The sequence below is a fragment of the Mollisia scopiformis genome (assembly GCF_001500285.1).
Source record: "Mollisia scopiformis unplaced genomic scaffold LY89scaffold_2, whole genome shotgun sequence".
Classification (NCBI taxonomy): domain Eukaryota; kingdom Fungi; phylum Ascomycota; class Leotiomycetes; order Helotiales; family Mollisiaceae; genus Mollisia; species Mollisia scopiformis.
In genome coordinates, this window is record NW_017263582.1 from 1,072,006 (window position 1) to 1,098,253 (window position 26,248).

At 48.0% G+C, this 26,248-nt stretch overlaps 7 protein-coding genes across 7 annotated transcripts; 3 read left to right on the forward strand and 4 right to left on the reverse strand.

Annotated features, from left to right (window-relative positions):
• The first annotated feature begins 1,811 nt into the window (after positions 1-1,811).
• Positions 1,812-2,241, forward strand: LY89DRAFT_680097 (uncharacterized protein). The gene has a single exon (XM_018214009.1). The coding sequence runs from the start codon at positions 1,817-1,819 to the stop codon at positions 2,228-2,230; it is 414 nt and encodes a 137-aa protein (XP_018077685.1). The 5' UTR covers positions 1,812-1,816; the 3' UTR covers positions 2,231-2,241.
• A 30-nt stretch (positions 2,242-2,271) lies between these two features.
• Positions 2,272-2,611, reverse strand: LY89DRAFT_680098 (uncharacterized protein). The gene has a single exon (XM_018214010.1). It carries the CDS (start codon positions 2,523-2,525, stop codon positions 2,295-2,297), a length of 231 nt encoding a protein of 76 aa, XP_018077686.1. The 5' UTR covers positions 2,526-2,611; the 3' UTR covers positions 2,272-2,294.
• A 440-nt stretch (positions 2,612-3,051) lies between these two features.
• Positions 3,052-6,544, reverse strand: LY89DRAFT_635596 (uncharacterized protein). The gene is made up of 5 exons (XM_018211452.1): positions 5,796-6,544; positions 4,858-5,749; positions 4,797-4,804; positions 4,422-4,614; positions 3,052-4,375 (listed from the first exon to the last, which is right to left on the reverse strand). Exons 1-5 carry the CDS (start codon positions 6,168-6,170, stop codon positions 3,234-3,236), a joined length of 2,610 nt encoding a protein of 869 aa, XP_018077687.1. The 5' UTR covers positions 6,171-6,544; the 3' UTR covers positions 3,052-3,233.
• A 7,020-nt stretch (positions 6,545-13,564) lies between these two features.
• On the reverse strand, positions 13,565-14,966 carry LY89DRAFT_693501 (putative beta-1,3-glucan-binding protein; the record flags this gene model as incomplete). The annotated part of the gene is made up of 2 exons (XM_018216640.1): positions 13,565-14,513; positions 14,563-14,966. The coding sequence occupies 2 exons, from the start codon at positions 14,964-14,966 to the stop codon at positions 13,565-13,567; spliced, it is 1,353 nt and encodes a 450-aa protein (XP_018077688.1).
• Positions 14,967-17,630: 2,664 nt separating this feature from the next.
• On the forward strand, positions 17,631-18,250 carry LY89DRAFT_680102 (uncharacterized protein). The gene has a single exon (XM_018214011.1). It carries the CDS (start codon positions 17,714-17,716, stop codon positions 17,972-17,974), a length of 261 nt encoding a protein of 86 aa, XP_018077689.1. The 5' UTR covers positions 17,631-17,713; the 3' UTR covers positions 17,975-18,250.
• A 16-nt stretch (positions 18,251-18,266) lies between these two features.
• LY89DRAFT_179638 (uncharacterized protein) lies at positions 18,267-19,206 on the reverse strand. The gene has a single exon (XM_018205600.1). The coding sequence runs from the start codon at positions 18,994-18,996 to the stop codon at positions 18,403-18,405; it is 594 nt and encodes a 197-aa protein (XP_018077690.1). The 5' UTR covers positions 18,997-19,206; the 3' UTR covers positions 18,267-18,402.
• A 1,989-nt stretch (positions 19,207-21,195) lies between these two features.
• Positions 21,196-23,213, forward strand: LY89DRAFT_728090 (uncharacterized protein; the record flags this gene model as incomplete). The annotated part of the gene is made up of 4 exons (XM_018219229.1): positions 21,196-21,219; positions 21,274-22,024; positions 22,074-22,093; positions 23,034-23,213. 4 exons carry the CDS (start codon positions 21,196-21,198, stop codon positions 23,211-23,213), a joined length of 975 nt encoding a protein of 324 aa, XP_018077691.1.
• Between the last annotated feature and the right edge of the window lie 3,035 nt (positions 23,214-26,248).

Below are 26,248 nucleotides of genomic sequence, written 5' to 3' on the forward strand. Positions count from 1 at the left end.
CGACCTTCGCGAATCTTCAGCTGACTTCTTTCCCATCCTGTATCCAAGATCTCGAATCTCCTCATCATCTTCGACTATCGCGAATTCGTCGTCGTCGATAGATCCGGATACAGAAATTGGGGAAGACGGCGTCGTTCCACAAAAGCAGTCAAACTCTTTCCGGCAACACTATTTCTCCATCCCCGCGGCGCTCGAGTCTCGATCCAGTCCAGTCCCAGTCCAGTCCCAGTCCAGTCTCCTTTCCCCCAACGAACTATCTACGCACCGGTTCTGCTTATCTTACGTACCAAGAAGATGTGCAATTTGGAAGAACAGCTCACGATGTCACGATTTCATTGAGAGCCGAGCCGAGCCGAGCAGCCACGAAACGTTGATTATCGAGTTCGAGACTTTTGCCAGAAAGGCGGCTGAGAGGGCATTCTAGAGTACCTAGTGTACGGATGGTATCACGGCATGGCATGGCATGGCCTGTCCACGAGATTGATGTTGGCCGTGAAAAAAAAATGCACGCATCACCATGTATGTGTATCAGTGACCATGTACAGTCTGTCTTCCCAACCTCTCAAGTCGCCAGCTGAAGGTAGCAGGACCCTTCCATGCTTCCTCGCTGCTGTGTTGTTCTTCTCCCCTTCCACACACTATCGATTATGCAGAATCGCCCCTCTTTCAACAATAATGAATAAATGAATAAGACTTCGTACTATGATGAATATGATATCTTGGTTTGACCTTGCATACATACTGCAGTACTTGCTTGCGTGCATATTCAGCCAACACCATCGAGTTGTGCATGCATATCTCCTTCCCGACCATTCCCAATCGACGACAGGCTCACCCGTCTCGATTTCCTTGAATCTGTATGTTGTGACTGAGTATGACTGCAGATGTGGTCTCTCTCTCCTCTTGCCGCTTTTTGCCCACTCACTCACTCCCTCCCTCACCAAATAATCCACCACCATCAAAGCACGGAAATATCAAGCTTATCCATACCCATAAAATAATCCATAAAACAAGAATAAGATACAATTCAGTAAGGTTACTCGGCCCCTCCCCGACAAAGCACCAAATCGCATTCATGCCCTCTTCTCTCTCTTTATCAAATTTCCATCCCGCTCGATGATGGACCCCCACTACCCTCGTATTGAACGGAGATCACAATAAATGCACCCTGACCCCTGTGACGCTGACCTTATTTGTTGGAGCCCCTGTGGCGATCTATCGTGATGGGATGTCGAGGCGGAGATTGGATGCTGGATTTGGTGCTTATTGATTTCGGTCTCGCGTGCACGAGTAGAGAGAGCTGGGTGGTATGGAAAGTGCGCATATGTGCGCAATAGTTGTCATGGACCGCCCCACCAAGCGAGAAGGGGTTATGAATATGACCCCTTATAGCCGTCACGTTTATGCAAACAATATCGTCTCATTTCAACCCAATAAACAAATCCCTTCCCATTAAACAATTCTTCAAAGAATGAAATAAACACTCCCTCCATCCCCTCCATCCTTTCCATATCTCACCGTCCCTACACTCCAAACCCGACAACGGCTCTCTGCATCTCCCATCTCCCATCTCTCCAAATTCTAGAACTCACCTTCCTGCACCTGTCCACATTCACATTCCTGCAAACTCTTCTCGTGCCGTCCCGAAGCCTTTCTGCATGTAGTTATCCATTTAGAATCTCGCTTGATTTCTCATTCCGGATTTGGATATTTGTGGGAAAAAGAAAGAGTGCTCTGCAGAAGCCTCATCTCATCTTTTTGAGGCTGGATTTGATGAGGCTGGGAATCATTTATTCCATGGATTGATTGTTGATTGATGATGAGATGGTTTTATATGCTTTTGAACACTGCGTTGATTTTTTTAACTCTCGTCGTGTTCATAGACTTTCATCCAAACTCCTCAGAACATCATCATCATCACCAAAACTTAAAATCCCCCCTCATCTCCCCTCCTCACCACCGTTTCTCACATCTCGAGCCTCATCACTCATCCTTTCCCGCCAAACGTCCAGCCCAACTCTACCTCCCACGCCTCCCAACCTCTCCCAAACGCTCAGTTCCTGCACCTGTACATTATGTATGTCTCACCAACACGCACAACACAACACAATCAATAGCCCCCCATCCACTGTACCTACATCACTATCCACCATCCACCTTCACCAAACCAACTCTCACCGCTCCAACACAACACAACACAACACACTCTAAGTCTCACCTTACGAGTTAGACACGTCACCCCCACCCACCCACCTACCCACCCACTCCACCCACTCTGCCCTCTATCCTCAACCTCATCCTCTCTCAGCCGCTGCTCCAGACCCATTGGCGCTGTTTCTCCACCTCTCGCTAGGAGGGAAGGAAAGATAGAGTGCGTAGCCGCCGCGAGAGAGAAGAGGCTGAGGCTGAGGCTGAGGCTGAGGCAGGCTGGCTGGCTGGCTGAGACGGAGGAGATTGGGGCGAGACTGTTTTTGAGGGCTGGAGGATTGTGGAGGGAAGGTACCTACACCAACCATAGAAGTCATTGATCATCGTTGAGCACGATACCAAAGCTCTAAAGGCAGTAGGTAGGAAGTAGGAGGCAATGACATGAAGAATGCCCTCCTAAACCCCCTCGAAGAAATGACGAATTCACATTCTACACCCTCACACTCTAGAAAAACAGGAATCATGCTTCAAAAAATATGTATCTCTATTATGATAATTATACCTCAAAAGAAATTCGTTTCTCCTCCCCCTATCCTCCACCCCCTCCCTCTCCATCTTGAAAGAAAGACTAAGAAACCAAGAAGCAAAAAGAGGTAATCCATCTATATACATATTCGTAAAAACTCCACCCATCCACTTTGCATCCAAGGTCTATATATTGCTCCACCAACCATCCGATCCAACCCCGATACCAAAGATTAAAGGAGTGTATGTAGTAAACAACACCTCTCTCACATGTTTCTTTCTTGCTGCTGTCTCTTTTTTGGCGACTTGCTTCTTGAATTGCTTATACTCATTAACAATTACCAGCTCTCACTCTCACACACAGCAACAAACAGACATCCCCATCCCATATCTCCAATCCATCTACCCTGACTGACTACCAACCCGCTCTTCATATACAACGACAACACATATGCCAGCCATGCATAACAAACTCCTCATTCGTGACAGCTGCTGAAAAAAGATTCAAGTTTCCCATGTGACAGAAAGCAAGCAAACGCGATACTCGTCCCGTGCTCCGTTTACCACGAGAAGGTCATCAGAGCAGGGTTGAGCGCGAGCGGTAACAGCAGATGCGAGGCTGTGACCGTCGCCATGGGGAGGATAGCGACGAAGTCCTTGATTTGCCAGTCGTATGGGACGAATGGAGCTTCGGCGAGGATGATCATGCCTGCGATGCCGGTGATGGAGAACAGGATGGAGAACTTGAATTTTGAGAGCACCTTGGGGACTTCGATGAAGAAGTTAGAGAATTCAGCTTCCTTAGAGGTGGCACCCCATGTCATGTCAATCTCGAACATGTGTGCGAGAAGAGCTTGAGACACGTGGAGGGAGAGACCACCCAAGAAGATGGCGAGGAGGAAGGTCCACTTGAAGTTCTCGAAGATGGCGTACAAGAGGGATCGTTCACCAACACGGTAACGGAGGACAGCCAGAGCGATGTTTCCGAGACCGTTGAAGACGATGATGATGGAGAACCAAACCTTCCACGAATCAACGTAGTACTTGTCCAAGTAACCGTTGTACCATCCGATGGCGAAGTAGTTGGCAGTTGTCATGATCCAGGCAGCGCCGATAGCGTAGTAAGTTCCGATGTAAGACAAGATGGTGATCTTTGAGGTGAATCGAATGTTGGAGAACAAGAAAGTACGGAACAATGGGGTGAATGGGCCCTTGTAGATCCACTTGCGGATTGGGTAGAACAGAAGCTCGTTACATCCGTAGGCATATTTCTCCCATCGAGCCAACTCATCGTACACAGTCAAAGACACACCCTCTTTGAACCCTTCACCAGCCCAGGCAGCGAGACGAATGATGTATCCATTGCACTGAAGACGGAGAGACATATCGAAATCCTCAGACACGTGAGATTCAGACCAGAACTTTTCGTATCCGTCCTCATCGTAGTAAGAAACTTGTTGAATGGCAGACCAGCGGAGAATGGCGTTGTGACCGACGAATGGTGCAACATCACCGTTGGCAACAGTGTATCGAATGGCAGTGTAGATAAGGTTGGTGAAGAAAGTGATACCGTTCTCAAAGTAGGTGTTGACGACTTGCATGACACCGGAGGAAAATTGCATAATACCGACATCAGGGGATTGCTCCATTTCGGAGCAAGCATCCAAGAGACAATCAGCGGGGACACGGGTATCGGAATCAACTAGTTTTTGTTAGCTTTTGAAAGCACGTGTGGTTGGAAAACATACTCAGCAGGATGTAGTCTCCAATACGGATATTGCCATCGGCCCAGGCACGTCCGTTCTCCTCGAGAGCTTCCTTGAGGCATCGTTCATAAGCTTGAGCCTCGTCGGCTTGAGTCCAGTCGACAGGACGTTGAATTAAGGCCAATTTGTCTTCAACCATGCAGGAAATGTTCAATCCGAAGTTCATGTTGGAAGCCTGTTGGGGTAAAGATCGTCAGCTTTCAGCTCACACAAAACCATTCCGCAAAACGCAATAGCCGAATTTTCAGCCATTGACGAAACATAACGGGACCTAGGAATGCGGACCACTGAGCCCGCACTCATAAGCTTTCGCTGACGCGTTCGGTGGATCGAATGCGGATGTTGGATTAAGCTTACTTTCTTGACTGTGGAGATGGTCAGCTGATGGTCAGAATAATCAGACGACAGAACAACTTACATTTTCCTCTTCGTACGAAGTTGTCACCATGCTTAGGTCTTGCGACCCATCCGATGCTGTGGTCGGCATAAAATTCGATTCTGGCACGTCGCTCCTCCTCGCCGATGATTTGGAGACCATCATCGTTGATGAACATGTTGGCCGAACCACCTTGGAGTTCGTAGGTTGAGATGGCCTGCTTGATTGACTTGACGGTGGGTGCAATGACAGAGCTCAAACCCTCCTTGTAGACAGGGCACTGAATGGTGAGGTGGGGGAGAACAGCACCTTGAATCCTGGGAGGAGCCTTGGCGGAGTAGAACTTGGAGTTGATGGTCAGTTGTCGGACGGGACCGAAGATCTGCGCCAAACAACCCATGATGACTTGTCCGAAGAAAAGGGTGAAGAAAATTTGTACTGGTGTCAAGCACAGAAGTGCGAGACGAATGTAGGTGCCATCAACATCGGTTTCAATCGCCAATTGTCGGGCACCAGCACCCAGTGTTGTCATGATCAGCATGATCGTGAGAGCCACAAGAACGGTATTCTGCAAGTGCAGTGGTCGCTTCTCTGGAATGACTTCTCCACTCTCCTCATCGATTTCATACACACCAACATTTGCTTCCTTCTTGCCATCCTCATCGTCGGGCTCGCCGGTCTTCCATACAAGTTCCATCAACTCAGACTCGATAGCCTTTGCACGTTGAACCAAGTGGAGGGCCTCGTCGTCCCAGACAACCAACAAAGCTTCTGATGCTACGAACGCAGCGAACTGATGTTTTCTCGCACGAGGAAGGTCCTCGATTGTAGGAAGAATTTGAATGCGGAGACCATTGAGTAAAGGTACATCAACCGCGTCGGGAGACCATTGAAGGAAGGTCTTGATAACTCTGGAATTGACGGTCATGGCACACTGTGGCAGTTAGTCGCTGTCCAGTAGATGCAAGAAATCAACATACCTGAACATTAAGAGCAGCACATGCTGCAGCAAAGGGAGAACTGCCCAATTGTGGCGGGCAAGCCATGTATGTGTTTTTCGACTTCCTGAGGAGAACACCCTCGATCTCTCCACTTCCATCACTGACCCAGAGATGTGAACATTGTTGTTGGTACAGGTAGTTGACCATAACCTCATGTTTGATATCATCCAAGAAAGTCGAGCTCTGTGTCGATCGATTTGAAATGGAATTTCGTGACGATCCAAATCTCGATTGAGGTGGTTGAAGCTCCATGTTGTAACTGTGGTGTGGTGAAGTCGAAGCTGGCTTTTCCGTCATGGTTGGCGCCGCTGCTGGCTCAGGCTTCTTCGCCTTGAAGTAGTTTCCAATTCCCATCTTTGCGGTGTTGTTCTTGCTTCTTCAATTAAGGTATATCGGTTCGACGAGACAGCAAGAAGCCTCGTGTATTCCGGGGATTCGCTCGACTGGTGGGGGGAACGCGTTCAATATACTTCGGAAGCGAAAGACTGGAGGTGAGGAATTAAGAGCAGCTCATGGATAACAGAGTTGCTTCGCGTTGGCCTGTGCTGGTCGTGGGTCAGTCAACCTTGCTCTCGGTGAAAAGTGGAATTCGGTGTGCGTACAAGGAAGCTGTGGAGGGAAGGGGTCTCGACAAGAATGCTTTGAGTTCCTCCTCTTGGACCTGGTGATACAGCGAGTGTCTTTACCGGCGGACACTTGACTGCTGGTGAACTGAACGATTGTATGACAACGAATGTAGAGGGTGTGCGAGCCCAGTGATGTATATTGCACAGAGCTAAACGAAAGGTGAAGGGTTGGTGGAAGGGTGGAAGAGGAATGGTGAGAAAGTGAAGGTCGAGCTGAACCGGGGGGAGGTTCTGGGCTACTGGCAGGGCCCGAAGGGGACAAGCGTTTAGAAACGAAAGACTGTAGCTTGTTGGGTTCCTGGGCTGGCTGGCTGGGTCGGCGGAAGAGGAGGAGACCAAGAAACGTCCGGGATGGGTAGAGACCTTGAAGGGCCTTGTGAAGTGGATGCTGATACACCTTTTTTCCCACCGCTCGGCCAGTGCTGATTTGCCTTGACCCTTCACGGAAACAAGGCGCCAGAGGCTTTCTGATAGTGCAGAAAGACCAGACAGGACCCGACTAGCTGCACGGCTGAGAGTGGAAAAAGATATCGAAGAGAGACAGGGGCAGTGAAGCTGTGATCCGGGCACGACCGGGGTAGGGGTCCAGGGTAAGGGGGGCAGACTGGAACCCGGCGTCGATGAACGTTGACTCTCGCTCAGCCCTCACTCACATCAACAATGGACCTGGACCAGGCACGGCGAACGAACGATACGGACGACGATCAAGTGGCGAGTGCGTAGTGGGGGAAGATCCAAAGAGGGTCTGCCAGCTTTGACTCTGCTGATACGATGATGGCCCTTGTATTCCTTGGCTGATCTATAGCGATGCGAATCGTATTCAAGGTCAGAGAGAGAGGGGAAGAAAGTCGGCATGCAGACCTAGGAATAGCACCACCACTGAGGTCGTCGTTGTTATTGTTGGATCATCGTACCACGGCCAAACAGAGTCTTGAGCTGTCTGTCAGTCTGATTCCGTGGCTCGTGTTCACCACAATCACAGCCGTTACACCGGCGGCAGGAACTTTCCTGTGGATGGAGTTACAATCACTGCCACTCCCCAACCTCACCACAACACTCACTGAAGAATTATTTGGCCCACTGAACAGCCTTCTGACCCAGCATCGTGTACACTATCGGAAGAGACACATCTACAATACCCGGATGCACTGTGCTCGTTGGATTGACCCGATGCTCTCAGGTCGAATTCTCGTGTTCATCCTTCCCGATCAGGGGTTGAGGTTGAGTTGAGAAATTGAACTATCGGCTTACAGTATATTTAGCGCTCACTAGCGGCAAGGTTCAGCAATCGCGCATACCAGGCCCAATGAGGCAGTCAGTAGCTGCGTCCCCTGCTCCGTGCTCACAGGGGCAGATTGCAGGAACAGGGAAGACGACCGGGATGCAATCTTGGCTTTTTCTCCACTTGTCGCTGGTCTAACGAGGTAACGAATGTCGAAAAACACATGTCAGCAATTCTCCGCCCGCAGACGAGTGGCCAGTATTGCACATTTCACATTTTGCCTGCGCTGCACCGTACTGCACAACTCAGAACCTTATCAAGAAGTCATCGAGTGCCGCTGTTACGATGGCATGCCACAGCATTTGCCCATCATCACCACCAGCTGCAGTCCTCAGCTTGCTCGATTTCTGCTCTCAACTGAATCTCTTTCCCTGGACCCTCTTATCAGCATCCCTACCCAGGAGAACGTATCGCCTGGTCACTATCATGGCCGGTCAATAGATAGAGGCCTCATTTGCAATCTTTAGCGCTCCACGGCAGCGATTATTTTGAGATCTTGGGCGCTTTGAGGCTCTGACACCAGATTGCGTTGATATCATCGCTGGTAACCCGGCGGCGGCGGACTCAACCCGACTGCTGGATCCTCTCGGTTTGACCTAATTGTTATTCGGAACATCGGCCTTTGCAATCTCCAGCAGGGTGGCAAATGGGAAAGAGTCAGAATGTCTCCTTAAGTCAGATCTCGATGGACGATTAGAGGGGATCCGGGTGACATTTGTGGAAATGAGGTCGAGACCGTGCTCACTCTCTCCGCTCCTGATGGGGGCATCCGTATTGACCAGGAAGTTGTGAGCAATGCAATACCAAGTCAGCACGATGGCATATCCATCATGTCATGATTGCAAATGATCGCTGACCATGATGACGAGAAATACGAAGTAGAGCAAGTTCTCCAAGAGAGATCTTCATGGTGAGCGTTGTTGAAGCGTTGGAAGGTGGACTTGCCGTTTCTCGTCTAAAAATGGGTGCAAAATAAGGTTAATCGTCAGACGAGCCGTCGTGAAGATCTCGAAAGTTCTCCAAAGTCAAAATTGAAACCGCACACTTTAGATCACCAACCAGCCAAGGCGAAAATCCACCCAGATCACTTCATCGATGATGGAGTTATGAAGTTTGTGAACAGCCTTACGAAAATTGTTGTGCAACCATCGAATTCTCTGCTTCCAGCCTCTCTCCGATTTTCCATTACTCCTTTCTTCCCCTGGCGATCCGTCGGGTGCAGGTCATCCTCAATTGTCAGCCGCCTCGACAATCTCCGACCCGTGCCAAGCCGGATTCCAAGTTTTCCCACGCGAAGAAATAAACGCTCAAGCGGCACAACCGATATGTGGAGAACAGACTTGAAGACTCGAAGACTCCAGATTCTGCGAGAAGAAGCCCGTTCGACTCATGGTGCATCATCGATTCCCCATCCCGAAGAGAGTTAAAGTTTCGAGTGGCTGGGAGCTGACAGCTATGTCCACGTTCTACCAAGTCCTCCTAGACCTCGTTGTACCAGCACCTGTTCTTCTCGTGCTGCTTTGTTGTGATTGTGACTTCATCACACTAGGTGCAGTAGTTGCAGTACCAAATATTGGTGTCAGGCACACGGATGTCGTCAGCCACATTCCCTATCCGAAAAGCAGCGAGCATTAAGCGATCGTTCCCAACGCGGGCATCTAGTGCACGTTTGCATCTCAATCGAGGAAGATGTCAAACGTCTTAACCTCATCCGGAGGATAAAGTGCCAAGCGACGCCCAGTCTAACCATTACTATCGAAACTCTAAGAACGGCCAGCGCATATCCTGCAAACTATTTGCTCGTTCGTGGTTTAGCACGAACACGGCCCGGAAGTGTCAAGCAGTTCTCTGGGTCGTCTGGTCTGGAGCCTCAAACATGAACAACGTGAGAGCTGAGATAAGCATCCATTCTCATGGTTCATACGAACAATGTAACCTACAACGGAGCGGCATACAAAACCTGGAGCTTGCTGTCGCAGTTGCCCCCATTCTGGACGCAGCACGGCTGATGTCCTCATGCTGATACACAGGGTCGAAGCCGATGTCCCTGCTTGCTGCACGCTGTGTTGTCAAATACGAGCCACATGCAGGAAATGGAAACAACTCCCAACGCCCAAAACTGTCAAAACATGTTCTAGGTCCGCATTCGGGCTCGCTCTTCCCTACAGGCAATCCTGGCAACCAACGGCTGTAGCGGAACCAAAAGTTCTTGAAGCATGGCAGCTACCTTGGAGCCGAGGACCCTCCCGAACCAGGTTTTCATCACCTTGTCGCCTTGGCCCTTAGATAGATTCTCAAACGGTCAAACTCCCCGATGATCTAGGTCTCTCGTTCTCAGCGTTGACGAGAAAACGAGAAAACATGCGAGAAAGCCAAAATCCCATGCCAAACAGTTGGGAAGAACGGGCTTCCCGTCAGTCCCCTCTCTGCCCCATCTCATCGACACTTATCGGCCCGCGTCCATGTGGTCCCAACAACGACTTATTGAAAAGAATGGAGCAATATGTAATATCTGTAAGGCTAGATGTAAAGGGAGCACCGAACAGCTGGACAGCGAAAAGACGCAATCAACCCTTATCGTGTCTCCATCGCGGGGCACACTCCAATTCCACGACGAAAGAACTTTGACCGCCACTATCGTATTCATTCCTGAGGCTCATCACCAAATGATGCCTCAAAAATGGACTCAAAGCAGCAACAGCGCAATCTCCACCGACGCATTGCCAATTGTCGAGGATTTCAGAAAAGCAGCAACCGAATCCCCACGTCACCATTCTATTTCCGTGAACCTGCATGCACGCGAGAGCGCCATGGACGGCACATCTTCAAAAGAGGCGTCGCTTCCACCCTTTTTTTCGTCCCGTCTTTCTTTCGCTTGATACGAGAGCGACGCTGATTTGATTTCTCCCCTGAGTGGCAAATCAAGCATTTGCCATCGTAAGCATGAGCCCCTTACCATCACCTGTTTACCTCAGGGGAGAAGTTATGCACGTGAAATGAGGTTGATGATGCCAGTGCAACGTTTGAATCTGATTTTCTGTTTCGGTGTTTTTTTGGTAATCTGTTTTCGTTCTTGTTGTTGAATGCTATCGCGTCGTGTGATTCGGCGGGATTTCTGTGGCACCAAATATTTTCCAAGATACCATTTGTTACCACAAGCATGCAGAACCTGAATACCCCTCAGTGCCGTTGTACAAGGCTATTGGCTCTCTATTGAAAGCCTCGAGTGTACAAATATTCTATCAAGTCCTCAGCCTCAAAACTCCAGCTGGAATATACTTCTCAAGTACCACAAGAATATCGTAACTTTCTCTACACCGAATCTGCCCTGCTATCCATCATCAACCCAAAACAATTCCTTTGTTGACCGTGCCGTACTTTGCCTCTTCTTGATATCACAATTAGACCGTAGCACCATTCCACTCTCCACGTTCCCAGGGTCCCTCTGCCATGTTCCGTGTAACGTCGGAGGTGCAACAAATTTAGCTACCAATATTCTCCGTCGGAGTAAAAAGCGGGCAGCTAGTAGTCCAACAATCAAGCTTTGAGGCGCTGCCTCCGAATCGCTTCCTTTTGCTGTTTGGCTCTGACGAAAAGGTGAGTGATTCATAGAATACGAGTGGCAGTTTCACCATCCATACAATCAGTCTGCACAGCACAGACAAACACCTGATTCTCAGCACATTCATTCATACCTCAAACTCCAGCGCTGTCCAGCTTTGTCTCATCTCACTCTTCAATTCCCTGGCCCAAAGCCCAAACCTAACGCCGAAGGAGTGCATAGCTACCAACACAGCCTCTCACTGTACCTTACCGTACCGTACCTGCCTCTACCATATTCACCGACGGCACGACCCGAGAAACAACCAGTCCATCCATCCATCACCAGTCAACAGAAATGAACCTCTGAATCATCTCTATTTTAACACCTCCTCATCAAAACCTGTGCCAGCGCGTCTGCGGCTGACAGCGCGTGGCCATCCAGTGACAATTTTCCGCTGCTTCCACACCATTTCAGCCCCTTCGCAAAAGCAAAGAAAAGGGGCAAGGGCAACGAAGAAAATCGAATTTCCAGCCTCAAAAATCCAGCCTCGAAATATAATGATGATTCAGAAGTTAGACAGTGGTAATTGTGCCCTAAGATAGGAGAAACGAGGAAGGAAGGAAGGAAGGGGAATAGGAGGTTTTTTGTTTGATTGCGCGCGCGCCACGAGGAGATTTGATAGAAGGAAGGAAAGAAGATGACGGATGAGGAAGATGAGCTTATCTCACTGATTTTCCAGGTGTATGGAGATTGGAGGTGAGGCTGGAGAGAGGAGGAGGAGGAGGAGGCAGGGTGAGGCTGAAAATACTTAGGTACATAGTGACATAGTGACAATTTGACTGACAATCTTTAATTTACGAAGCTTAAACTCCTCCTCAAAGACAAAGACAAAAGTGAACGAACGAACGAGCGAGCAATCCTCGGGAATTTCCCAAGACATCCCATCTCCATCTCCATCTAATCCGATATTCCAAAGCGTGCTTCCCAGCCTTAATGTGATCCATCAAACCAACCTCAAGCAAGGAAACAAACAATATATCCTCAATTAGGTAGCTAGCTAACTAGCTAGTCGCATCACATTCCACTCTCTCATTTCATTGCATTTCATTTCATTTCAGCCTCAGAAGTCCCAACACTAAATTTTCAACATGTAGAAACCCCATTCCATTCCTAACCTCCATCTGCAGACAGCTGCAGTTGCCCATCTATCTTCCTTGCTTCCTTGCTTCCCTTCTCTTCCCTTCTCCTCCCCGAAAACCAGTTTGTTGGGTTTGCCAAGTGAGGTGAGGTGATTGACTGATGTACGTACCCATTTAGAACTACACACATGCATGCACACACCCATCAACCCTCAAGTACGTACCCCATCCAGCCCTCCTCCCTCCTTACCTCTCATCCCACACACCAACCACCCATCCCAAGAACCAGCAGCTGCTATGATAGAACCCGCAATTCCCACCCACCAACCAACCTCGTGAAATCCCATCAAGCTGTCTGTCTATTCAGCACAAGGAACCCCATCACTTGCACCCCCAGTAATTCTAAACTTCCCAGGCCCGCACGCACGCACGCACGCTCTTGCATGTAAATATGCACACAACCTCTCACTAGCCTAGTCCAGTTTAAATCCCCAAAGATAAAGAAAAGTGAGTTAGCTAGCTAGCTAGCAAAGCATGGCAAAAACGTGGTGGAGCGAGGACTGGAGATCGTGGTCGGGAGGGGACTTTTGACTAATGCGGGTGAAAGTTGAGAAATCTTGGAAAATAGATTGATAGATGGTGATCAGTGCTGGAATTGGGTTGGAATTGCCCACGCGTTAGAGTTCCAGAATCATCAATCGTACCTTTATGGCAATCCAAGCAAAGTCGAATTCGGGCATGAGGCTTTCTCAAATCAAGCTGAGGATTCGTAACTCACCTCCTCACTCCTCGTGAGAAGAACGAGCGGGGTCACCACAACAGCTTGTAGCCTCATTTCACGAGAATAGGAGAAAGCACGAGCTCAGAGATTATTTTGTATATGCACACACACAGCTAGCTAGCCATCGTAAAGCCTCTCGCACACAAGATAACAAAGGAAAAACAAGAAAAATCCCTATTCCCCCTACCTCCCTCCTCATCATATCTACCCCAACACATCTCCAACCACATCCATGAGCGAGAAAAACAGCAACATAAGAGTAGTTTGTGTGCCCAGAGTTTCGTGTGCGCGAAAAAAATTGTCCCCAGTCTATATTTCCTGACAAGCAGTCCCAGCGCCGTACATCCAAATATCATTCCATCTACTACTACCACGCTCACAAGTCCTCCTGAGCCTCATTGCCATCACACTGGCTCCACATCTTCACGCTGGAGACCTCCATCTGGCCAGCGCCTGTTGCGGTCCAGGTTGGATACCATGTGTCTCTCGCATCCCAGAAATCCTTTCGAGCAGAAAGAGAAGCATCAATCCACGGCTTGCCGCTCTTGCCATCCTCGAACCAGCCGTTGGTTCCGCCCACTGCAACGTTGAGGATGAGGTAGAAGTCCTGATCGAAGGGAGTTTGGTCGCGGCCGGTTTGGGACCAGACATCCACGAGACGGGTACCGTTGCTGTCCGAGATGGGAAAGTCACCAACTTGCCAGAGAGGCTTGTTGAAATTGGTGTAGAGGACCTGGAGGAGCAAGTTGTCGATGTAGGTGAAGAGATATTTCTGGGACCATTCCATACCGAAAGTGTGTTCCTTGGCAGCGTAGGTAGTGTGGAGAGCGGATCGCTTGACGTTGGTGCGCCACCAGGCGTCGTTTGCTGGGTCGGGACCCCAGTGGAGTGCGGAAGAGACGACGTTGTTTCCACCTTGTTCGTAGGTGTGGTTGTTTCCACGAGACTCGCAAATATCGATTTCACCAGATAGAGGCCATGGTCCATAGGTGTCGTTGACAGGCAACATCCAGATGGCGGGCCACAGCCAATCTCCAGCAGGCAGCTTAGCAGTAACCTCAACCTTTCCGTACTTGATGGTTGCTCCGGCCTTGGTGTTGATACGTCCAGATTTGACAGGGTTGACATATGTTCCGGCAGTGAGATTGGTGACGGCAACACAGTTGGTCAAGATGTCGGATGAGCAGGAACCATCGGCTGTAAGATTGATCACATTGTTTTGCTCCATCAAAGTAGCATCTTGAAGGGTAGGCTTGATAATAAGAGTGCCATCTTGAACGAAGACGTTCTCGTCGGTCAAAGTGGTCTGCTCGAACTCGCCATTGCTAGAAAAAGTCAGCTTGGACTGTGCATTGAATGCCAGGTGCAGCTTACCCGAATCCACCAACTTCTGCTTCTTGTGTCCATATTGAGGGATTCAATCCACCAGAGAAATCCTCATCCAAGACTGGGCAGTATTTGTGGTGTACGACGGAAGAGAGGCCATCATAGATCAAGAAACCTGCGATACCAAAACCCAATGCTAAACCGATCAAAGGAATGATTGTGACCCATTTCTCCTTGGGATCCTTGTTTTTTCTCCATGGTTGTTCGACCTCCCCCTTTCGCACTCGTCTCGAATGAAAATATCTGGAAGGCAGTCCTCGAACGGCAGATGAGGAACCGAAGGAAGACGCCGGTCGTGAGGGAAAAGGTGAAGAGAAGGGATTCGCTCTGGGCGCTGGGGAGATGTCGTCGCCGAATGGATTACTTCTGCTCTCGGGAGTCCCTGGACGCATTGGAGTTGTCGCGGTGGTGGAGATGGCACTCCCTCTGAATTGTGAATGATTCTCCATCTCTCGTGTTCCCCAACGAGGGAAAGGAACACAACAACGAACAGATATTAAGTATTAAGATTTGGGGAATAGATGCTCGAAGACTGCAAGCAACGATTCAACCTGCAGTGATCTTCGTCAAACGAGCGTCGAAGTCGAGGTGTAAGGGTGAGGTGGAAGAGATGGCTGTCTTGGAACGAGAGACAAAAGGGTCGTGGTAAGTGAGTGAGTGAGTGAGTGATAGATAGACAGGGTAGGCTATTATCAGCGTGGTGGCTCGAATTCGCTAGACAGCTAGAGTCGAGCGAAAAGATTGCTGGGATTTCTAGTGGGTGCAAGGGCGCGAAGAAAAGAGGCGAGAAGGGAGGGAATCCGCTCTGAGCACACGGGCCGTCGATCTCAGCTCTGGGCCAGGCCAGGCAGGGCAGGGCAGGGCAGGGCAGGGCTAACACAGGCACCGCAAACAGGAGAACGCTCAGGTGAGATCTCAGGCAGGGCAGGACCGGGCTGTTGCCGTATCGCGATTTGGCCTATCGAGTTCTGGTTCTGGGTCTGGTTCTGGTTCTGGTTCTCGTGGGTGAGTGTTGGGGGTCTAGTGAGCATTCAGTGTGACGGATATCGGCTGAAGAGCATGGTAGTTGATGTCGAGACTGCTGTGAATAATGGAAGTTTTCAGGTCTAGCAGCCTAGCAAACCGGCTGGTGGTTCGATGGCCGCACTTTGACACAGTACTTGGCGGAAGCTACAAACAGCAGACCTGGAATCGTGGCTGAAGAATAATGGGCAAGGACGAACTGCCTTCCACTTTCCTACACTGAATCCCCCTTTGGTCGAGCGCTAATCCGAGTCACCGTCACTGCAGAGAGGCCAAGGCCAAACCCAAAAAAGAGACATGACGGTGCCTAATAAAGCAATTATTGAATACGATAACCAAGCCAGAGCCTCTAAACGCCTGAACGCTTCTCTTCCCTCACCTCACCTCACCTCACCTCACCTCCCCCTCTGCCGTTCTCTCTCGTCCCACCCTGAACGAAAGCCGACCAGTCCCCCCCAATGTCATTGTCCTTCATGCGTATCATCAGTCATCTTTTCCCACGCTGACTTGTCAGGTTCGACACCGATCACGATCAGGGGCACATCAACGTGGGTTCTCAGCGTTTGCGGTGCTTGTCTCTGCTCGGAGGTTCTGAGGTTGGAATTGACCATTGACGACCCACTTGCCATCATCGCTACGGCACCAGCTCCATCCCCCGGCCCTAAGCTTCTTCCTAGCTCCCCGTAGCGCAACTCTAAAGGCGGCGATCCATGGATCCGAGCGACACCGAGGCGCTTTTTACCCCTGACCGACCTTATTTTTCAATACGAGACTAGCTCAATCTGGGAAATTGCAAAAGAATTAAAGCCTGCACACTACTGTACGGGCTAGGGGCGAGATAGTGAGAGAGGGGCATCCAAGATGCGAAGGGGACAGAGATCGAGATGTCTTGCTCCCTTGGAATTGGGACCGGGTGTTTTTGGGCATCTCATCAGTAATCTCAAATCTTGCGTGGGACGATGGGATCCATTTTTTCTTTGAGGAGAATCCGGCATCTCCATGATCCATTTTCCTGCTATCGATATGATCAGGACCAGATACCGAAAGTTTCTTCACTCTCACCCGGTAAGCAAGAAGGCCTGCAAACACCCGAGTAGGCAGCTCACTGTCGGGTGAACCTGGGCCTGAGCTCGAGGATGCCAACTGCTATCACCGCATTTATTCTCTTACAAGATCACTCCCAGCTTATAATTGGAGCGATACGCCCACGAACTTCTCCTGCTGCTGAATTGAGACAATTCAATAACCACAGCGTCAGCCATGATCCGCCCCGAGGAGAGAAATTATCTCTTGAAAGGGTTGAGCCATTTGTGAAGCGGCCGTTCCCACTATGGTTCCTCGGCGTAGAGACTACTGCACAAACATATTGAATCTTTATACAATATATGCAGGCACACGTCACATTTTGTCCTTCTTCTCAGTAGACTACGGTGCATGTACGTGACGGGTACTTCCAACGAGAATACAGTAGTATAGATGAATACCTGCAGCAGCGTCCTTTTATTGCATACAGATGGCAACAACTTAATTAACAACAACAATACCCCACAGCCCTTCGTAGCAAATAACGCTACGGAAAAAGCGTAGCATAACAAACTACACCAGCTCTACACAACCAAGGCCGCGGCCAGGATGACACTCCAAACACCACCGCCATCCGTTCCTATGTTCGTCTCGTTTAAGGATCGTCTTTGTGCGGATTATAGAGAGGCCGGAGGGGGGTTTATATAGAGGGGACGGAGGACGGGGGCCGAGGGAGGTGAATGGAGGGCGGAGAGTGGAAAACGGAGAGCAAAGGACCGAAAGAGGTGAATTTATAGATTCACTAGCCGCGGAGAACGGTTCGGAGAGTGGTAAGGCTGGGTGACATTTCCTCGTCTTCTGGCCTCAACGTTCTGGTTCTCAACATTCGAATTCTTTGTGGAACAGACGAGATGTCCAATCACGCTTGGATTTTCCAGAACATTTATCTTACCTTTCCTGCCTGTTGTCAGAAAATCCACTCTTTTCAATAGTTTGTTCAAGTTCATAATCAAGTTCATATTCTTGTTCCTCTACAAGGCTGAAAGACCGACTCTCGAACTCCAGTGAGTTCCATTCCATTGTTGAGTTCGGGATGCACGTGACTATTTTCCATGCCTCCAACCAACATCAATCCAACAGCTGCATTCATCCATCCCATCACATCATCTTCTCTTTCTCCCTCTCCATCCAACCTCCTCACCTCCTCACAACCCAATTCCCCTCTCCAAATCTGCAATCACCTCACCAGAAAAACCCTCCTCTCCTCAACCCCTCCATTCCAACCCCACCTTCAACACATGTCATCCACCCACACCACCATTCACAACCCACACAACGTCTTTCTTGTTCCTGACTCCTCCCACCCAACCATCTCCCCCATCTATTTATGGCTCTCTCGCGCATCATTCGTCTGGTGTGGTGCGGTGTGGCTCGTATTCTCGCCACCACCAATCGTGTCGATCGCAGGCCAACCAATGACATCTCCCATCTCCCATCCTGAGGAAAATTAATATAGGGTGCGTTTGAAACGTTGCTAGAAGTTGGATATGCTGCAGATGGGCAACAACAAGTCAGAGGCGCCGGAGGGGGGTTTGGGGCATTGGAGTTGTATGCATGAACGGTTCAGTAGCACGAAGAAGGGCGGATAGTTGGTTTTTTCCCTCCCCTTTCGTCTCGTATATTATGTATGCAGGCTGGCTGGCTTGCATGCATATCTCCATCTCACAGATCGAGGTTTCGTACTGGCGGGCAAGCAGGCAGCTCATACTTGCATACATGTCATCAAGTGAGGGGCAAGCAGAGTGGCAAGAACCTCTCCATTGGAAAACAAGCTGCCAACTCATCGTGCCCCGTGGTGTTGGGTGCTATACCTACCGTGTTTCTATTTCTGAAGGATCCGCACCGGTGTTCTGGACCTTGGAGATCGACGGAGGTTAAAGTGTAAGTGCAAGCCGCAGCCGTGGGGATGTGTGTGTGTGTTCCGGGAGGAAGCTGGTGGAGGTTTGGAATCTTGGTTGGAGTGGAGTGGGGTGGGTTGGGTAGCTGGGTTTGGGGGTGGTGGTGCTGGGATAGAGTGTGGCGAGAGATCTTCGAGGAGGAGGATGGATGAATGTCTTGATTTCTTGGAGTTCCTCCGAGAGTGCTGGATCCTTGATTTGAAGCGGGATATCCAGGTTTTGGGATGGCTGTGCTATGGATTTTGGGTTTGTGTTGGGAAGACCTTGCTTGTTCGTTTGGTGGAATATCTGTGTCCCTCAAAGTCTTTCCCTGGAGGGAGATGGCCTTGCTGGGGATATTTGCTCGACTTGTTGAGAGAAGTCTATTCAACATGGATGTTTCGCTCCGAGACCAGTTATCATTTCTTGTTACAGTCATCTCGATCTCCAGATCTGCATTGAGCCTTTTGGTATTCAAGATCTCCAACTCACTTACTTCTGCTTTCTTCCTGTCAAGCTTGGATTCATCTCCTTTCCTGCAAGGTTCCTTTCGAACTTCTTTCCTGGGACAAGAACCGTGCTTTAGCTCTGATTTAAGTCTATTGGAGTGAAGATTGGCCTAGGTTGACACCAAAAGTATATTTGACAACCAACTTATCAATGACAATGAAAGCATCATTGATAATTCTCCTCGCTCTAGATTTCAGCAGTCCTTCCCTCCTTGTCTTTAGCCACTCTACCAAAGCGCTGTCGCTTTCTTACATGGGGTTCTCTCTAGCCCAGGGGAGGAGCAGCATGTCATAATCAAGCAACAAAGTCTCCAGGACCGATCTATCGACGTCCTTCTCCTCCTTGTTGTCTAGATTTTGGCAAAAGTCATTAGTGCGTGAATGTTCGTCTTTCTATGTATCATGTCATACAGTACTCGAGATAATTCAGCGTTAATTCAATGACATCCTTTCCGCCTTATTGCCTAGCTTGATCTTGACTCGAGTCATGAATGCGTGAATCGGTATCTATCCGAGGTACTCATAAACTATATATAACTGCCAACGTTCCAATTACTGGTTTTGACATTATCAGTCCCGAGCAACTCAAGATCTAACTGGAGACCCGTGCTAGGTTACTTACTTCTTCTACAAATGAGTAACAAACAGTGGTGGTTGAGTTCAATACTCTCTTTGCGTCAGGAGAGTCTGTTGTTAGTATATTTTCTGCTGTCATTTAGATATGCATCTCCTTCTTAGTTCGAATCTGAAAATCATTGACAGCAACGCTACTATCACGGGTATCGAATACTTGATTGTCCGTACTACGCCGAAGGCATTTGTGCGAGAGAATGTGTGATGTTCGCTAGTCTGGCACCTGCTCATCCAAGCCCCTTTCAGCGCTTTGTTGTCAAGAAAATGTTTACTATTACTTCTTTCAATTGTTACAAGATTCATTACCTGTCATAAGGCAAATCACCATTGTTCTGTATTGTGCAACATGGCATCCACACATATTTCCCCATACAGGTAACTGCCCTACTATCTTAGTACTTATTATGGTGTAAACCTTCGAGGACTGAGTAACTACTGCATTGAGTGCGATGGTCCTTCATTCCATGGCGCCCAGATCCGAGTAATTGGTCGTTTACGTCGCATCGGGCAATAGCTCGCGGTAGAGAGCTTCGAGATCACAGTTTTAGCATCGCGTGTGCGAGAGCACCATCTTCAAAGCCGTTCCGAGTGCTGCTGCCGAGCTCACCCTGAACATCAGTGAGGACTCTAGACACCTTCAAATCTCTCAGACTCCATTGTGGACTAGTCTCTATTCCCTGCTGCGTCTGGAAATGTACGGTCTTAGTTGTCTGGCAGTCGAAACTTTGCTGTTCATGCTTTTGGAGGTGCGAGGAATTATATGTCTTACTTACCATTTTTGCGAGCTTGCAAATGAGGAGGTGAATCGATATTTGGCTGTCAAGATCTAGAAAACTTCAAAGTGCTTCACTCAAAATGTATGCTCTTTCTATAAAGCTTCGCCTTGGTCCAACATCTGAGCTTCATTCAATCCCTCATCCGTGTCAATGGAACGAAGAGGTCATGTGTTACGACCTGATCCACGAGCCTATCTTTACCCCAGAGCATCCGCTACGAGCGGCGAGGCAGATGTTTGGGTCAGCCTTGGGTAAGTGTCTGCACAGCGCGACTGCTCAACCTTTAATCGGAAATCATTGGTATCAATATCAATAATATCATTGATATCGGAGTCGCCTAGTTTACTCGGTAAGCTGCTGCTGCTTTCATGTTTTTGACATTTCTGCTCTGATTTACTTCTTGTAGCAAGAACTCTACTTCCTCCAGCAGGGACAAGGAGAATTGATAACAAAAATACTACTGATCAATTGAATTCCGACGTAAAGGGCAGTCCTCAAGTGAATTCTCGAACATGCTGTCCGAAGTTGCGCCTCGGCGCTAGCGCTATTCGAGCATTCTACAATATAAAACTGAAAGCCTTTCTGGCGGATTTACCTTTTACCACGTCTCATAGATTCGAAAATTATCTCCACGGACTTTCTTCGTCACATAGGTTTCTTGAAATCATACCGTCACAATTTCTTTCATATTGTAGCCCGATTGAAAGTAGCGCGCCTATCATGTCTTTCGAAGCAAAGCCACAGGTATGAGGCGCAAGATTTTGGGCATCTGGAGCAACTACTAATCTCGAGATCTAGGAACCTAAGCCTTTCGATACAGCTCTTTCGATGGCGAATTCCCTCGATATCGCAACTGCGCCTCCCCTGACCTCCTTCCGCCGATTCCGAGATCTACCCAAAGAGCTCAGAGACGAGATCTGGAAGCTCAGTCTACCGCGCCTTCGCTATGTCAATATCTCCGCTCCGATGGTCGGCATAGGCAGAATAAATAACAGCAGCACCCTTACTCAAAGGAAGTGTGTAATCAAGACTCAAATTCCTGGACATCTGGGTGCTTGCCAAGAGTCTAGAAGCATAGCCCTGAAATACTATCCTCCGCAACTCCACAATCGCCATGGTGGCTATCCCATAAACCTCGACTACGATACCGATATCCTCTACTTCGAAAGCAAGGACGATTTCTGTGCATTTTACAGCGCCTTGGCGTTGTTCGGAGCTTCAGGTGGCGCCGAAATACGACACTCCTTGCGCAATGTTCGCAAGTTGATGATTCGAGGCAAATTCCTGAGTGAACACCACCGCAGCCTTCTCATCTTGGCTAAGATGGATCAATTAGAGCATCTGGCGTTGGAAGGAGAGTCATGGTTGGTTGAGGCAGCCTCCGCTGCACGCTTTTGCTATCGGTATGCACCTGTCACGTTGCACTACAGATGCAAAAATGCTGGTAGACGAGCGGGAGAGTTTCTTATTCCGAATTTCCTGTCATGCAACAAGATGGATGAGGCGGTGGCATTGGGTCGAAGTTTTGTGGGGTATCCAAGGGATAGAGGTAGGTTTGTCTAGCCTTGTGGTATCTTTGTCCTATTGACCTTGCATAGAGAGTAATCAAGACTCAGAGGTAACAGTAGTTAACTTCACGCAATCTCACTGAATATTATCAATGGGAATTTCACCTATCTGGCACCATCAACGTTGTTCTTAGTCTAAAGTAGGAAGATAACTTAGCGTCACTTTAAATGATTTGCAAGCCGATTAACAGACTGTATTACAGTTCTTTTCTTTTTGTGGCCTTGTTGCCTTGAAACCATCAATTCTACACCAGAACTGCGTGAATCAACTCAAATAAATGCTAAATAGGAAACAATAAATAGTTCTCCTTGCACATGAATGGCTCGCAAGCTCGAAGTTTGGGGTTCTATCACATAAAGGAGATGTTGTGGAAAGAGAGAGGGCCGAGATGCTTTGGTCGGTGAGTATGTTGGTTTGTTGTTAACCGAGGCTTTTATTGCCATTCTTTATCTTTGCTGTCGTCTCAATCTTGAATGCTTGATAGGCACTAGTGTTATTATCCGTTCCCCCTGAATTAAGCGAACTAGCAGAGAAACGTGTATCATCCATCTTGTGATGCACCCAGGCTTCTTCTTTCCAAGACTTTCCAACTTTTCATCATCAACTGACTTATCCACTATCAAATTCTTCCCATTATCGTTGAAGCTTTTGTCGAAGTCAGAAGCTAGCTAGCTTATCATCATTCTGCATATCGATCCCGTTCAGGCATTCACGTCACTTCTCCCCGATCATCTGAAGGCAAGTTGACTCATTGCCTTGGTTCTCGTGGTGTCTTGCACACTGGTGATCTGAGATTCGCAATTTTGGTCGCTGGGTAGAAGGAGAGGTGGTTGCTTGTGTTTGTTGTTAGTGAAGAGTTGAGCAAGGTCTGAATCTGGACTTCACTTCGTCTTCCGTTAATGTTTCACCTTTTTCCAATGCCTGGGTTGTTCTCAGCGGTCCACCGTATCTGAGCCCTTGGTTTTTTCTCATGTCTGACGTTTTCTCAGCGCTTCACGTCTTTCCAACGCTTATCACTTCCAGAACTCAACTCACCACGAAATGGAATGCTGGTTTCTACAATCTTCGAGAAAGTCTGGGATGAAGGATTCTTGGCAATAGTTCCAGCGATCAGCGACGAGCCATTACCAGAGGAGATAGAAGCTTGGGAGGAATTGGAGCCTAAATAATATAATTCTCTCAGTGCCTCACAGGACCTTGAGGTCTATATATATCATCTCGCACAGTCTTCTTTGAAGTGAAACGGGTCTTCTATTCTTCTCCATATGCTGTAGACTGGAGGTTGTCTGCACCTGCTTTCCTGAAGTCCAATTGATAGTGTTTCTGCTCAGTTCAAAGTCTCTGGAGGTTTATTGCTGCCAAGTGGTCTTCTACTTTCAATATTTCATGGACATCAGATGATAGGTTAAATTCTTTCAGTTGTCACCAAGCTAAATGACACCAATCTTTCAGAGATTATATGTTGGACATTATTGCCCTTCTTTTGTTTTCGATCTCCCTCTTCATGTCTTGACCACATGCCTTGCTGTTGCCATCCACCTGAAAACAGTCAAGCAGATACAGATTCTCGCCCTCACAAGTCACGGTAACAAAATAGACATCCGCAAGACTTCGACAACACTACCTGCGCTTCTGTTGTCAACATACCACCTCATAGTTGCACACACACCAACATATGTGTATTTCATTCGATTGTGTCCTGTTTTTTCAATTATAGACAAGGTTTCTCAAATCATGCATTGGTGCACAAGGTTCTAGATTTTCGTTATACTGAGATTCTTTAATGACGAAGGAGGATCCCGGAATCATGCACAAGGCTCCAGATTCACTGGAAGAAAATCTTCAAATTCTTCAACGACGGACCAAAATTGCGGTCTCACCGCAACGGTGAATGACGGGTTCTAGAAGCCTTTCTGTTCGCTCCTCAAGACCTCCGCCTATAAATACAAGCGGCCGCACACCCCGCTTCTTCTTCTTCTTTTCTTATCAACAAGAAAGCTTCACCGCCTCGTATACCTGTGTCCTGTGTTTGTTGGCTTTGCGGCTCCACGTTGCATGAAGCTTCGTGCTTGAACAAAGAGTGTAGAGTCGAGGTCGAGGATTTCTTTGGAGATGGAAATTATCCCTTGTTCGTGATTTCTGTTGTCAATCTCCTTCTCATTGTCAAGTTCAGTTCTATATACTCGTCTCGTGCGGCAGCTGAGGAGAACTCGCTCATTGGTTGACTTTGAGAAAGCAAGAGCCGGCCCCAAGATTGTGTTAAGCTCGTTGTTAATAAGTCGCATTATTTTTGCAAGTGAATTTACTGAACATAATTAAAATTACTGAAAGTATAAAATCATTTTAAGTATAAATTTTTTTTAATTATAAAAGTTATAAAATCATTTTAATTATTACAATTATTTTAGTTTTAAATAATCGAGCAGCGAAGCTTTTTTTCCCCCTCGTTATATGCTAAGGCTCCAGATGAATCTCATCTCATTACAAACCCATTACAAACCTCACCTTTTGTATATGATACAGGATATGCTTCCTTTCCTGGAATGAAAAATACGTTCATTACGCACGGTGATAGACTGTTACATTCGACGAGTATTATCGACGATAACACTAGAGCGGGGTAAATGTACCCTGCAATCCACACTCCTTGAGAGTGATTACTCTTGCCGTTTTGCTTTTTGATTCAAATCCTGCACAATTTGTTTCGAAATATAATCTCCGCAGATATTTGAATACGCTTTTACCTCCAAAAAGCAGGTGGTAGGGGAAATTTTGAGGTTTGCGCTTCAAGTCACTGATCTCGCTTAATCTGGAAAGGGGCTTCGGGAAGACATAACAAGAAACATTTGCAATAATACTAGAAGCTTAATAACATGAGTTTCGTCAGCATGCTGAATAATTTCTAGAGCAAGAACTCTCAAACTTGTTTCAATGATGTCAGCAATTGTTAGGATGAACCACATGGTTTGTTATCCAGTTCCCCAGAACTATTACCGCTAGCGATTGTTCAACCTTCTCCTAGATTATCTTGGCATTCAAACAATTAAGGTTGCGAAATCAAACAACCACGAAGGCATTATGATCTAGAGTATGATGGCACATTACCAGTTCAGAATAACACCTTCTTGGTCCTAGGTCTATAAAATCTCCAACAAAGAATTTGCTTCTTGTATGCATTTCTTCAACAGTCTCCAGCTCCAAACACCATCGTCCAACTCCACAGACATACCAACTTAACACTTAGGTACATATCTCCAAAACCAGAACATACATCGAAATAAACATGCCTAGATGGCAACGCCGGGGACGAAACGACAATATTTCTTTGGACTACTTCATGTCTGACCTCGACTGGAGAGATTATCCACCCTTATTTTACCAAAGAAATTCCACGTTAGCTGGATTTTATGCTCAGGGAGCCAAACTGCAATACCCACGTGGTCAGGGCGGTGCTGGATTCGTTGGAGGCTGGGATGCATTCATAGCTGGTGGGCCGATGATGCCGGGAATGATGGACTAATGGGGTGCTGGGGATAGACGTCGATGAGATGTGCAGCATGGTGGAAAGGAGGGAGTGGACGGGGAAGATAGGAGCTTGGGAGTGCTTCTGAAAATATACATACCAAAAGCAGAAAAATCATTGAGCTTAACTAGATTTTCATGATATATGGATTTCTTCAGTTGTAATATAATAATGAGCATATCCTGTGTAATTCCTTTGCGCACATGAAGCCATTGAATTACAATATCGCTAGAGGGGTGATTCGCTCCATGAACTAGTCTTCTCAAGTGGATATCCATTTGCCTTTTGCTCAAGAGAAAAGATTAGACTCGTCGGTTCCACAACTACTTTGGCTGAGTACCGTTAAGGGAATATATATTGAGTGATTGACTGTCAACATTGGGCAATGAAGAGCTGTATTTCAAATTTGCAAGCGAGAATACTGTGAGGCCGCGCATAGTGTGGAGGTCAGCCGCCAGCGCCCTCTGACAGCATGAAGCTTATACAGATTCCTTGAGAGAGGCTTTTGGGGGGTTGCAAAGCCCTGAAGCAAGCATACTTCTCCACAGCAGGGAAGCTGTAGGTAACACTCCATCGTCTATATTTTGGTCTGAGCAAGACGAGCCATCTCCATACTCGAGCAAGTCGCTTTGATCGCAGTGAAGCACATTATATCTTTTTTCCCCAAGCTTGCTTGTAGAC